The 13,714-nt window shown below is 35.3% G+C and overlaps 3 protein-coding genes across 3 annotated transcripts; all 3 read left to right on the top strand.

Annotated features, from left to right (window-relative positions):
* Positions 1–591: 591 nt before the first annotated feature.
* Positions 592–4,642, top strand: LOC133291280 (NEDD8-activating enzyme E1 catalytic subunit). Its single transcript, XM_061489514.1, has 9 exons — positions 592–827; positions 902–1,065; positions 1,180–1,382; positions 1,674–1,906; positions 1,974–2,036; positions 2,136–2,192; positions 2,384–2,505; positions 2,578–2,695; positions 4,144–4,642. Exons 1-9 carry the CDS (start codon positions 600–602, stop codon positions 4,429–4,431), a joined length of 1,476 nt encoding a protein of 491 aa, XP_061345498.1. The 5' UTR covers positions 592–599; the 3' UTR covers positions 4,432–4,642.
* Positions 4,643–8,171: 3,529 nt separating this feature from the next.
* On the top strand, positions 8,172–9,285 carry LOC133291306 (uncharacterized). Its single transcript, XM_061489548.1, has 2 exons — positions 8,172–8,408; positions 8,527–9,285. Exons 1-2 carry the CDS (start codon positions 8,286–8,288, stop codon positions 8,758–8,760), a joined length of 357 nt encoding a protein of 118 aa, XP_061345532.1. The 5' UTR covers positions 8,172–8,285; the 3' UTR covers positions 8,761–9,285.
* A 3,075-nt stretch (positions 9,286–12,360) lies between these two features.
* On the top strand, positions 12,361–13,579 carry LOC133291317 (NADPH-dependent aldehyde reductase 1, chloroplastic-like). Its single transcript, XM_061489568.1, has 4 exons — positions 12,361–12,483; positions 12,656–13,032; positions 13,119–13,477; positions 13,557–13,579. Exons 1-4 carry the CDS (start codon positions 12,361–12,363, stop codon positions 13,577–13,579), a joined length of 882 nt encoding a protein of 293 aa, XP_061345552.1.
* Positions 13,580–13,714: the final 135 nt, after the last annotated feature.

The following is a 13,714-nucleotide window of genomic DNA, read 5'->3' as shown; positions in this document are numbered from 1 at the left end:
GTAAGCCCAATCTAATGTCGTTTGGGATGGAAATCATGGTGTTTTTGTAATTTTAATTTATTTCAGGGTTATTATGATCTTTATAAAATGTTTCAATCTCAAAATGACGTCGTTTTAGAAATAAATAAAAATAACTTATATGTAGTAATTGCAGAAATATTTTTCTGATATTATATTATTAAAAAAAATTAAAAAAATAGTCTGCAGGCTCTTGGGCCAATTTGTTTAAAGTGTGGCTTAATTTTAAAATAGACTTTAAAAAAAATCTAAACCTATTTTATTTAAAAAATAGAGTAGGACACATCAGGTTTAAAGTAAGACAGATTATAATTTTGAGGGAAAAATTATTCTCATGTTACGTGAGATAAGTTTTTTTCCTACACACATTTCTACAACTGTGTCACTTTTTATTTTTATTTTGATTTTATCAGGTGATGAAGCTTACAAATTTATCTCTATAACATGAGATAAGTTATCTCTAACAAAACCCTAATTTTTAATAGACCGAATGACCCATTTATATTCGTAAATTTCACGGGAGATAAAATTATTTGCCAGTGACGTTACTTTTATATAGAGAGAGAGCTTTTGGTAACAGAATGAAAATCTCAGTTGCGAACTCTCTAAATATATCAAAAGAGAGTAAAAGGCAAGCATCTTGGCTTCATGTTGTTTTGAAATTATTCAGTGGGGTTTTGAATTTTAGCATCAAAAACCCAACTTCAATGGCAGATATCTCAGTTCAACCGAGCCGATCGAGGGACCTTGACAAGCTTCTCCTCAGACCTGGCAATCTCGTGGGTCCCAGGTTTGAACCTGGCACTGAGGTAATCTCTTCATTCTTCCTCAATCTCCTCAAATTGTTCGGTTTTCTGGTTTCCTTATTTTGGGTCTATTGCAGTTGAGAGATGATCTTCAGGCCTTTGCCAAAGTTTTGGTGGTAGGGGCAGGTGGCTTGGGTTGTGAATTGTTGAAGGATTTAGCCTTGTCTGGTTTTCGAAACCTTGAAGTCATTGATATGGATCGCATAGAGGTTACTAATCTCAATCGCCAATTCTTGTTCAGGTAAACCTTTTTTTTTTTTTTAAAGTTCAATATGTTTTACTTCTGTAACCCCGTTAGTTTTTTTGTCATAAAGGGGAGATGGGTATTCGATTTATTTATATCTTTTTGTGGTAGACTTGAAGATGTTGGCAAACCAAAAGCTGAGGTAGCTGCCAAGCGTGTCATGGAAAGAATTAGTGGTGTGCATATTGTGCCACATTTTTGCAGGATTGAGGACAAGGATATTGATTTTTATAATGATTTTAGCATTATTGCCCTTGGTCTTGATTCCATTGAGGCACGGAGCTATATCAATACTGTTGCTTGTAGTTTTCTAGGTGCGGGTTCTATTCTATCCCTTTTAACTTGCAATTGTTATTACTTGCCTTTATATGCCTCTTTGCTTGCTTTCCTTGGAAAGGTGGTTGTGTTTTAGTACTTGAGTTGTTATCATAATATAATGTTTTCCCAGGCCATTTGACCTAAAGATTTTCATTCTATATAATGCTGAACTCAACTGTGTGAATTTTCACCTCCACACTCCCATAAGGTTTGCTGCAGACTGTTTATGGCTTTATGCTAATGTTCAGTTTTTTTTTTTCCCCTTTTCTTTTTACTGATAAATCTAGAGTATGATTCTGATGATAATCCAAGAGAAGAGACAATCAAACCTATGGTAGATGGTGGTACTGAAGGTTTCAAGGGCCATGCTAGGGTTATCTTGCCCGGGATCACCCCATGCTTTGAGTGTACCATCTGGCTTTTTCCACCTCAAGTGAAGTTTCCTCTGTGCACCCTTGCAGAAACCCCTAGAACTGCTGCCCACTGTATTGAATATGCTCACTTAATTAAATGGAATGAGGTGATTCATGTTCATCCTTTCTGTTATTTTGTAATATCCATTATCTCAACCAGAATTTAATGTATAGGTTCATGGTGGAGTGGCTTTTGATCCAGATAAACCTGAGCATATGAAATGGGTCTATAACGAGGTAACTATTATTTCATAATGAGTTTCTTGACCTTTTAATATACATTTTTGGCCCATTGATCAGTTACAACTTACAAGTTTTCCTATTTATATTTTATAGGCTGTCAAGAGAGCTGAGCTTTTTGGCATTCCTGGAGTTACTTATTCTCTTACCCAGGTATATAGATGATTTGGGATACTATAGTTCTCCCTAGCAAAATTCTGAATTTTTGTTTGATGTGTGCAATATAGTTTTTTGGTTTTCTCTTAACTATGAATTGTTTGATGTTTATGTCATTTATTATTGTTTTCCCTTTGTGATAGTCAAGCGTATTTTCCTTTTTGCTAAGAAATTAATTGTTTTAATAGGGTGTTGTGAAGAACATCATACCGGCTATAGCTTCAACAAATGCAATTATATCAGCTGCATGTGCGCTGGAAACATTGAAGATTGCAACAGAGTGCAGCAAAACTTTGTCAAACTATTTAACGTGTGTTCTTTATCTTCTATATTTTTTTCTATTTGGCTGTAAATATTATTAATTGGATCATACCTCATGCAGGTACAATGGATCAGAAGGCCTCCATACTAAAGTGGCAGAATTTGAAAGGGACAAAGAATGTCTTGTGTGTGGTCCTGGTATACGAATTGAACTGGACCCTTCAATCACATTGCAAAAGGTTATTTTTCAAAATTTTAATCAGTAACTCCTCAAGTTTTTTCTATACATTAATTAGGAATTTAGTAAATGTCCATTCCTTCGATCTGTAGGGGGTCTGAAGATTCCTTGATAAAGAGTATTGAAATTTTAATTTAAAATTGTTTTGGTAGCTAGCTATTTATAATATAAAGCCATACTGACCTTGAAAATGGGCAGGAATGCCAATTGCATATACCTGTTCTCAGATCTTACTAGTCTTCATTTGCTATTATAGTCTTCGGCACTTATGGACATAGTGCATTTACTTATCATTAACTTTATGCTCTTGGGGGGAATTTAAAATATTATTTTGGGGTAGACAGTCTTGAAGGTTTCATTGTGAGTTTCTTTTCAATCCATCCCCCTTCCCTTTTCCCTTTTTTATTGATGGCTGTACAAGAAATTGTTAGAATGTTGAATAGGTAGAGAAGTGATACAGACCTCAAAGTAAAATAAGGAACAATCAATTAATAACAGAGAACCCGGAACTCTTTGGCCTGAATAATCAAGTGTTTCATATATTTATGGAAATCAAGTGGCAATTACAGAACCTATGATAGTAAACAGAGACCAATTACAAGTAAAGGAAACAATTACAAGACTGGAAATGTATAACGGTAAAGGAAATACAGTAAAGGATAGTTGTGAAGCAATTGGAGAGGCTTCACTCTCTCCCAAGGGTTCCAATCCAACAATATTCTCCAAGATGATCCTTTCAAGCACCAATCCTCCCCTTTTAACCAATTCCCCCGTAAGTCGTAACCACCTTGCTCTCCCATGCTTCCTTTCTATTCTGCTGAGTCAGCACAGCCAGTATTTTCACTTGGGCCTATTTCTACATTTGGGGCCCAAACTATGGTGGGTCCTATCAATACTCCCCCCTAAACACTCTCCCAAGGGTTCCAATCCAACAATATTCTCCAAGATGATCCTTTCAAGCACCAATCCTCCCCTTTTAACCAATTCCCCCGTAAGTCGTAACCACCTTGCTCTCCCATGCTTCCTTTCTATTCTGCTGAGTCAGCACAGCCAGTATTTTCACTTGGGCCTATTTCTACATTTGGGGCCCAAACTATGGTGGGTCCTATCAAGAAGCATTGATCTTTGGAAATTGCTAATGTTTGGAACTTTTGTGGGAAGAGTCCTTTCTTTTGCTGGCAGGATCTGCCTTGCTTATTTCATGAAATACATATTTCCATAATTAGAGGTAATATAATCTGTGTCACCAATGGAATTTTTTGCATCATGGCTCCAAATCAGTGAAATTAGTACTGGACCGACAGACAAAGCTAGTGTGCTTAGGATATATGTGTGTTTTTCAACAAATAAACTTAGTTTTCTTGTTGCTGTTTTTAACCAGATCATATCTTGATGCATATTTAGCATGTTCCTTTCTGATGCGTCTTTTTAATTAAATTGTGGTAACAGTTCATGGATCTGCTGGAAGAGCATCCTGTGTTGCGATTATCAAAAGCTAGTATAACACATCGAGGAAAGAATCTGTACATGCAAGCTCCCCCTGTATTGGAAGAAATGACTAGATCAAACCTGAGTCTAACTCTTTTTAACCTCATGGGTAAACTGCCCAAGGACGTTGTGCATGTGAATGGTACAACAAGCAAGAACGACCAAAAAATCTCATGTTTGAGAAAACTACGAGTTGTTTTCAAGGGAGTTGATGGGGTTGCAGATATGGATACAGCTGGAGGAGCATAACTTAGGACATCCAAATATGCTTTGCTGCTTGAAATTTTCAGTCTTCCCAACTTTTATGTGCCCTTTTGCTCACATTATTTACCAAGATCAATGTATCACACACTGTTCAAATGAGCAGGAGATGTAAACAATGAACTGTATGCTATAGTACACTGAAAATAAGTTACACTTTTGGTCCTACTTCTAAATTTCAATTTTGGCCCCTTATTTCAGTTGCTACAAAATTATCAGTTACAGATTGATGCACCTTAAAGTTATCATATTAGCTTGATATAATGAGCACTGTTTACCTAACATAAAATGATTAGGTGACGCATGTGCTGAGTATTGTGCCACCTCACATAAAAGAGTTCCATGACAATATCCGAACTGCATGAATTCGAAAACTATCAGAACATAACCACTGCAATTTCAACTCGGGGGAGAAAAACTGGACTTAGGTGAAATCAGAGAACCCAAAAAGTAATTAAGCTAAATATCAATTTACTAACTGCCAAAACTTGTTTCCATTAAGCTATACACTTGCTTCTCCTTTCTTAATCTTATCTGCCCTCGTCCGTTCTAATGTGCATATGCTGAAATTCTAACAACCCCATGCTTTTATTCAGAAATAGCTGATCCAACAGTGCCATATTTGGTCTGATAGTCCTCAGATTCATATAAGCACGATGTCCCACCTAAAGATGCGGAAGATGTTTGGTTTAAATGGTAAATTTTGGGAATTTACTTCATTTATTGCACCACTACAAAACAAATTGTAGCTCTGCTAAAGCTATATTAAACCTATAAGCAGTTACGTAATGTAATTCTTTACAACTGTTCAGTTTCAAATAAAATATTTAACAATAATTCTTACCAGCGCATTGTGCATATTGCCGGGAGAAGCAGAAATGAAGATGTCACTGTGCATGCTCACATAATAATCAACAGCAGCTAATAGTGATGCCTTTCCTTTAACCTTGGCCAGTTCCTCTGCAGAGACTAGGCTCTTCTTATCTCCCATAAGAGGAAATAACTTGCTTAAAGTTGTTAACCTAGCTTCTCCACCCTAAACCTGAAAGAATACAATCAATCCGGATTACGTTCCAATTTACAGCACAAAATGCCAATCCATAAAGGCGTTGGAAAAGTATTAGATTATTAATCATTATGAATATCAGAATGAATCTTTACTGTCACGTAATCACAAAATAGGAGCTCAGTTTTCTGAAAAATACATAACTTATCATTGATGAAATGTGCAGTTCATGTGCAGTTCCTTACACTGCAGTTAATCTAAAAGGTCTTTACAACAGAATCAACATTTTGGTTCCATAGAAGCATGTATTAATTGGTAGTCTACTGCAGAAGGATAATTCATCATTCAAATACATGCAATTATGCTTACACACGCATAGAGACAACACAAATGTGTAGTTCCTTGAAGCTGTAGTTACCCTAAAAGTTCTTTACAACAGAATCAACATATTCTTTATATCGAAGCGTGTATTAATTGGCTCCTCTACCAGAGAAGCATATAGATCATCAATTCATCATTCAAACACACATGCAAGCACAATTGCACAAACCCACAGGAAAAATATTTTGGTGCTAAAGATATTTGAATGAATTCTTCTACTCCGAATAACTTAGAACAGCCTGTTTTCAATATTTGTGCGGTCATGTAAGTTAAACATTTTTTACCCTGTAAAACTTATTCATAGATGACTAGCGAAATAACATTTGATTGTGTGGGTTTGTTGCCCACATGGGCCCATTTTTGGCAATTCCATTTTATCTTATGCCGTTAGACTATGGATATCTGATGGAATCAAGTTGCCTAAATGTTTCTCACTGCCCATGTTTCATCTCTAAAATTATTAAGTTCGCTTTAAAATATCTTGATGGGGAATTAGCAATATTAGCACATCTCCTTAATGAAGAGTTGATATGCAAAACATGAGGTGGAACAAATAGCAATCAGATAATAAAAATTTGGCATGATGTTTTATCTCCAGACATAAATATGGGCGGGAGATAAAATTATCTTATATCTCCTACAACATGAGAAATATTAATTCCATAAAAATTAGAAAATATTATTCCTCGCATGAGATAAATTGTCTCGTACAATACAAAAAAAAATAAGTGTGATCCACTAAAAAAAGAAAAAAAAAAGTGGATCTTATCAATTTCTTTACATGTTGAATGTTGCATGAGACAGTAGAAACAATATTCCCTAAAAATTATGTCCCCCAAAATATGTTGATTTAAGATGGGTGTGCAATTCGGTGTTTAGAATTTTTCTGGAGCAAGACTTTCAACGGACTAGTTAACTTGTTGAGTTTTTTTTGTTGTTGGATGAGGAAGGTGAGTCAGCCCGAATTGACCTATAGAATCTTTTATTTTTGGAAAAAGTGTATATTATTTAAAAAGATATAAAGTTGTATCATTTTAAATGAAAAAAAAGATAAACAAAAAAAAAAAGTGGACAAAAAAAAAGTGTGGGTCTCACTTTTTTGTGAGAGTAAAATGACTCAAGTTATATCATTTAAAAGAACAAATACTTTTTCCTTTATTTTTATTTAGTTTCAGATTAATTGACTTATCAAAATTATTTTTATGATTTTATCTACAAGTGGATTGATAGGTTAACCCATCATAAAATAAAGTAAGTATAGCTTCTCATCATTTTTAAAAAAATAACTTAAACCCACCCTCTCTTATTTTTTTATTTTTATAAACTCTAATTATCTTTTTAAGGCGAGTCGACTTTTTGAATATCTCTCCATAAGTATCAACTCTTTGAGTTAACTATAAAATAATTCCGATCGAACTTAGTCACAATTAAAGTTGTTCGTCCCTCCTCAAATATATATTTAGTGAGAGTCGAATACATATTCTCTCCCTACTTACTTAACCCCATATTTCCATATGAGTTACGAATAAATCTTTAGTGCTACTGTTGCATCAAGATTCAGTACATCCCACCAATAAAAGTATTACACATCATAGAGAAAGAAAATTTGGCAGAGAAAAAAAAAACTTTAACTGATATGTAATATTTCTATTAGTAGGATGTACTGAATCTTTGGTACAACACTATCACCAAAGATTTATTTATGAGTTACATTGGTACCTGCTCTATTTTTAAGTTAACTAGTTAGAGTTAGGAATAAATTGAGCCTTTATTGTCAAATCTAATGCAAGTTGAGTTGCCACTGTACGAATCAGACACTGGTATATAATCAAACCCCTTCTCCTCATTGAACTATTACTCCAAAATCTCTTGATACTATTGGGGGGGTCCATTACAAGTTGTTCAACATGAAGATTCACTGACCGCTACATACAAGATTTGTCTCGCTGGTTTATTCTTAACCATGAGCCAGCTAGAAGATACAAACAGATAAGAACCTTTGGGACAATAATTTATTGTCACCTATGCAGGGCTATGAATATGATGATGAGCCATAACTTATTAAGGAGATGAGAGGGAGAGAGAAAGAGAGAGGACTATCCACAACCAAGTATGCTGGAGATTGAATCTATCTTGGAATAGATATCTGGACAATTGTTGTTGCGTGCTGTTCCTTATCTCTTTCACTCAACCGGATAATATCACTATACAATACACTTCAATGATTCTAGTAGCGGGGTTTGTGGGTCATAGACAGATTGGCCAACTGTGACCATGACCCCACCAACCCACATGCACCCCATACATTTCAACTCACTCATACTTACCCTTTTTCTCTATATTAAAACCTTTATATCCAATACGTTTGGGACAACATAAGAAAAGAAACATCAAAGTTGAAACAGCAGGGAGATTAGCAACTCAAATTTAAAGTCCTTACTTAGATTACACAGATATGGAGGTTGCTGTGGAACTAGAAGATGATCTATTTTTTGCTGACTTGAGCAAGCAAATTTCTCTCCTAATTTTGGATGAAGATGAAGACCCCCTTGCTTGTTTCCCTAAACACTCACTTCAGGTTTTTCACTACGTACTTACTTTCATCTGCTCCAACACACCCTTCCTTCCTTTAACGTTTTGAACAGAGGTTTTATTCATTATGCTTATGATCTCAACATGCTTAAACTAATTTGCAGTCTTTCTCTGGAGCAATCCATCCTCCTCCACAGTCTGCTTTATTTTATGAGCAGGCTTATTTGAGAAGACAAAGCAAAGGAACAGGCGTGTTTATTCCCCAGTCAACACAGCCAAGAAGGAAGAACAGAAAAGGAAGATCCAGTTCATACGCAAAATATCAGAAGCAGTCTCAAGATACAAGAATGGTTTCTCAAGTTCCTATAAAAAATTCTCTCGAACCGAGAAAGGGCTGAGGATATATATATATATAAGAACAGAATCCGTTTACAAATTTTTTTGGCAATTACACTAATGTAGGACCGGTCGTACACTTTGTGATTAATGTAGGACCGATCCTACATAGTCTAGTTTGTAAACAAAAAAGTTTGTAAATATAACCTGCCCCATATATATATATCCTTATGCAAAACAGCATTGCTTTACAAAGTTCTACTGATTAATCACTTTGCCAACTTAAAATTATTTATGGGTCTAATTAATTCTTTAGTATTTAGGCAATAATTCTATGGTTAATTTCAAGGATTTATATATAATAGATCATTATGTACATGGGAATGCCATTTATAATTTTAAGTCTATTATAGCAAGGTTTTGTAACCCTTCGCCCATGTGGAGAAGCACGATTCGTTGCTCTCTGGTTTAGATTGTATTTCTTTCGAATTTGCTTTATGTTTTCCTATGTATATCCACTTAATTTGTACGACCATTATGTATTTTGTAAGATGGAAATTCGAAGAAACATCAAATCAAATCACTCATTATGTTATGCTTATGGCTAGACACTTATATCCACTTATAAAGGTGAGCAATTAACGATTGTATCTCAAAAATTGCAAGTACTGGCAAATTAGCCTAGGCAAAGAACATTTTCACTAAATTCTTCGCTAAAAAAAAAAAAGTAGTTACTCGAGAATTAAATATCAAATCATTTTATACAAAGTTATCTATTTACGTGTAACTTCTTTAGTTTATTTTAGGAAAATCTTTTGACATGCTAATAGAATCACCATGAGCAAGTATAAGTTAAGTTGTTCGATTCTTATATAATGGCTCGTTCTTCATAAAATTGTTCAAACTTTGTAGTTTTAATTTAGCTAATAACTTTTTAGCTAAATGGCACTCAATTAATTAATTTATTTATTTTTGGAGAGTTGAGAACTTGGCCCTATGAATCTCAACACGTAGTTTATCAAAACAATTTCACTTATTCTTTCTCTAATCTTAAAAGACCTCTTGTATAAAAGAAAACAGAGAATTTTATTATTATTATTTGTATAATGAATATAAAAGTGAGCAATTTGCTTTGTGGAAGACAATCCAGAGGAAAAAGGCACTATAAATATGAAATTGTAACACATATTTATAGTTAATGTTCATTTACTCGATTCTATGAGCATCGTTGACAAAGTGTATATGATAATATGATTGCATGCATAAGTGTCCAAATTTTCTGGGTTTCCAATTTCTATTTTCAAGAGATTTTGTTAACAGACCTCTTATACTATTCGTGTTCATTCGGATACTGCAATTGTATAACAAGATCATCCGTGACCTTATTTTTCTGAGGAGGACCCAATGAGAGGATAAGTCATAACGCCTAACCGTAACAGTCAAGCCCTCGCACATGCAATTTTGTTCTTTCACTAAACCTAATTTGTTCATCTTCGCTATACATAAATGAGAGTTCGAGGGTCCACATGATCAAAAACCAACTCCAAACAAGTCCTTGCCCCCAGAATCGAGTTTATTTTATTTTGTTTTTATTTTTTTCATTTTCGCAAAATGGAATTTTTGCTTTCCTTTATGGACTTAACAAAAATAGCACAATGCTGCGTGTACTAAAAGCGTAAAATGAAAAACATGGAAGATGAGGAGAAGGATTAATTTACTATTCACCCGAGTAATTATGAAAATTAATAATCAGTTTAAATTTAGTCTTTCAGTTTAAAATTTTAATTTGATTTCAATGTGTCATCTTATGATTATCAAAAGGTTGATGTATCTTGTCTATTTTGATGCATTAAGCTATCTCTTCAGGGTGCATAAACAGGAGTTGATATCTTCATACTTACAAGTTACAAGGATAATATCAATAAGTTTATGGCTAGAGGGGATTGAATTCGTTATTTGTGTGGCTATTATAGATCTATTTCGTTATGACTGCGTGGACAGAGAATCTCCAAAGGTGTCGCAGGGCATGATGGGATCTACACGTCCAATCGCCACTATTCCTCGTAGGCTGTGGGGTCTACTATACAATTGAAGGGTATTGTTTATTCTAACAGGTTTGTTATTAAGCCGATTGAAAGAGGCGAATTTGGGCTACTACTTTTTTTTTTTTGTTAAATTTTTTGGGCTACTTCTATTAGGCCATATATGATGCTATTGGTCCCTTTCCACCCTTATCCAGCACAATTGTATTATTAATTACTATATAAATTATAAATGTTTATGTCTGGATAGCATATGATAACACCTTGATGAATTAGAATTCTTCTATTTTTGATGGCATAAAAGCTTATTGTTTTTCCATTTCCATTTTTTCTTTTTTCTTTTCTTTCTGATTCATGTGTCTTTATAGAAGCTTCCACAATAGCTTCCATAAAAGCTTATGAAGGATTTAGTTTTGCTTGGAACTCGATCTCAAAGGTATTTTAACTATTGTTCTTTGATTAAGGTTGGAGCCACATGAGCATTGTTTAGTCCTCTGCGTGCTTGAGAGAAATTGTTTTATACTAATCGTTTTAAAAAATTAATCTAGAAATTGATGGTCTAACCGTTTCAACCAACTTGACTGCTAGTCAAAATGGATTTTTTTTTCCCCTTGGGTTCAAATGAAATATGGATATAAAGCATCCAAGAAATTACCAAATAACAATAAATAGCAAAGCAAATATATTTAACATTGTCAAATTATTTTTAAGCTCGTAAATTTTTATATTTAAAGAGAAAGGCTTTACATGTATAACATATTAATTAAAATTAAAAGTATGCTTTCTTTTTATAATTTCTGGTTCAGCGTGGTTTTTAGACCAATTCACCAGATGTTTTAAGTATGGGAAAAAAGACTATCATTTAAAAGGATACAAGTTGTGTCTTTTAGATGATTTACACAAAGTATGACCGGTCATACTTTGAGTAAATTTGAAAAGCTGCTTTTTTTTCTCTTTCTATTATATCGCTGACGTGTAAAGTGAAAAAAAGTAACTTTTCAGAATTATACAGAATATGACTGTAAGTCACTAAAAGGACACTACCTTGTGTGCTTTTAAATGTTAAGTATAGTCTTAATTAGAGTAACGGGACCAGAAGTTAGGCTAGCCCCAAGACACTGGTCTATGCACAATAAATACAAAGCTATTATTATTATGCCTTTCGTGAGCATATGTATATGTAGTAGATGGAAAGATTAAGGCTCGTCTTAACAGGGAGCAAGCTCTATCTGATGTCAAGGTTTCTGGCGAAGAGACCAGTTTGGGACAGACCTGAAGTTTTTTTCGTTTTTCATGCATTAGTTATAGTAAAATCTGCCATAAACTGATCGTTATCTCTATGATCTCACACAAGGTGCTGAACTCCACCGTTTGACCAAGGACCTTGTAAGGACATATGACACGTTGGCAGCATGTACTTCTACGTGGCACGCCATCACATTCGACTTGGCAGCCATTCCTGCTTTGGGAACATTACTCATCCCAACAAAGTAGACCTCTCCTCATCATAACAACACGTAGTTCTAACCCAAAAGTCCAAAACATCTATATATCCTCATACCATACACTCAACTTCAAGTACCATAAAGTTTCATTCACAATCTGTTTATGATTCTGAAAATGGCGAGCAAGGAAGCTAAGTTCCCACCTCAGAGCCAGGAAACTCAGCCAGGCAAAGAGCATGTGATGGAACCAATCCCACAAGCTATAAATCCTGACTACAAGCCCTCCAATAAGCTTCGGGTAGGCACCATAATTTAACTCGTGTTAAGCAAGAAATTATTACTTTATTGTGTCAAGAGTACGTGTTTTCTAATTTTTGAGTACTGCATATTTTAGCTGTATATGCATGCTTCTTGTTTATAAATTCTTTAGATGCATGTTTGGCTTATTATTGGTGTGGCTATATGTGCAGGGGAAGGTGGTGTTGGTGACAGGCGGTGACTCAGGGATTGGCAGAGCGGTGTGCCTGTGTTTCGCAAAAGAGGGTGCAACCGTGGCTTTTACATACGTGAAGGGTCACGAGGACAAGGATAAGGATGATACTTTGAAGATGCTGCTTGAAGCTAAGACAAGCGATGCAGAAGAACCGTTGGCAATAGCGGCTGATATTGGATATGATGAGAACTGCAAACAGGTCGTTGAACTAGCTGTGAAAGAATACGGACGCATTGATGTTCTAGTGAACAATGCAGCCGAGCAGCATTTGAGAAACTCAGTAGAGGAAATCACTGAAAAGCAGCTTGAAAGGGTCTTCAAGACCAATATCTTTTCACAGTTCTTCTTGGTCAAGTATAGAAAATCCAACATGGATTTTGGTTTTGAATTTAGACAAGAGTCAAAACATATCATGACCCGAATGATTGTACATTGTGCAGGCATGCTCTGAAGCACATGAAAGAAGGGAGCTCCATCATCAACTCAACTTCAGTTAATGCCTACAGTGGGAATCCAGAATCGCTGGACTACACGGCCACAAAGGGAGCCATTGTGGCTCTCACTAGAGCTCTTGCTCAGGAACTAGTGAGCAGGGGAATTCGGGTGAATGCTGTGGCTCCAGGTCCAGTGTGGACGCCAATACAACCTGCTACCAAGCCTCCTGAGATGATCCAGAACTTGGGTTCTGATGTTCCAATGAAGCGAGCAGCTCAGCCTTCTGAGATTGCACCATGTTATTTATTCTTGGCATCCCTTCAGGACTCTTCCTACTTTACTGGCCAAGTCCTCCATCCAAATGGTATCTGCCTCGTCATTATATTTTTCACACGAGTAACTTCTGAAAGCTTGCTTACCGATTCTGGGGTTTTTTTTTGCAGGAGGGATGATCGTCAATGCTTAATACCGCATGCTATCGTGCCTTTTTGCATATTTACTATTAAACCGGTTTTATGAGTTACGCCTCCGTCAATAAGCAGTATTAGCGAGACTACTAGGTTATGATGTGATAAGGATGAACAACGAACTCGTTTGGATG

The sequence above is a fragment of the Gastrolobium bilobum genome, unplaced genomic scaffold, assembly GCF_033153095.1.
Source record: "Gastrolobium bilobum isolate Gb01-03AN ecotype WA unplaced genomic scaffold, APGP_CSIRO_Gbil_v1 utg7904, whole genome shotgun sequence".
Lineage (NCBI taxonomy): Eukaryota > Viridiplantae > Streptophyta > Magnoliopsida > Fabales > Fabaceae > Gastrolobium > Gastrolobium bilobum.
The sequence above is the reverse complement of the archived record's forward strand: the minus strand, read 5'-3'. Positions and strand labels throughout refer to the sequence as shown.

Bases quoted from the DNA above. Each gene is read 5' to 3' on its own strand.
- LOC133291280 (XM_061489514.1), top strand. From the start codon at position 600: ATGAAAATCTCAGTTGCGAACTCTCTAAATATATCAAAAGAGAGTAAA. The intron at 2,037-2,135 runs GTAACTATTATT...TATATTTTATAG, and splicing joins TGAAATGGGTCTATAACGAG to GCTGTCAAGAGAGCTGAGCT. The intron at 2,696-4,143 runs GTTATTTTTCAA...TTGTGGTAACAG, and splicing joins CTTCAATCACATTGCAAAAG to TTCATGGATCTGCTGGAAGA.
- LOC133291306 (XM_061489548.1), top strand. From the start codon at position 8,286: ATGGAGGTTGCTGTGGAACTAGAAGATGATCTATTTTTTGCTGACTTG. The intron at 8,409-8,526 runs GTTTTTCACTAC...ACTAATTTGCAG, and splicing joins TCCCTAAACACTCACTTCAG to TCTTTCTCTGGAGCAATCCA.
- LOC133291317 (XM_061489568.1), top strand. From the start codon at position 12,361: ATGGCGAGCAAGGAAGCTAAGTTCCCACCTCAGAGCCAGGAAACTCAG. The intron at 12,484-12,655 runs GTAGGCACCATA...CTATATGTGCAG, and splicing joins AGCCCTCCAATAAGCTTCGG to GGGAAGGTGGTGTTGGTGAC. The intron at 13,033-13,118 runs GTATAGAAAATC...TACATTGTGCAG, and splicing joins TCACAGTTCTTCTTGGTCAA to GCATGCTCTGAAGCACATGA.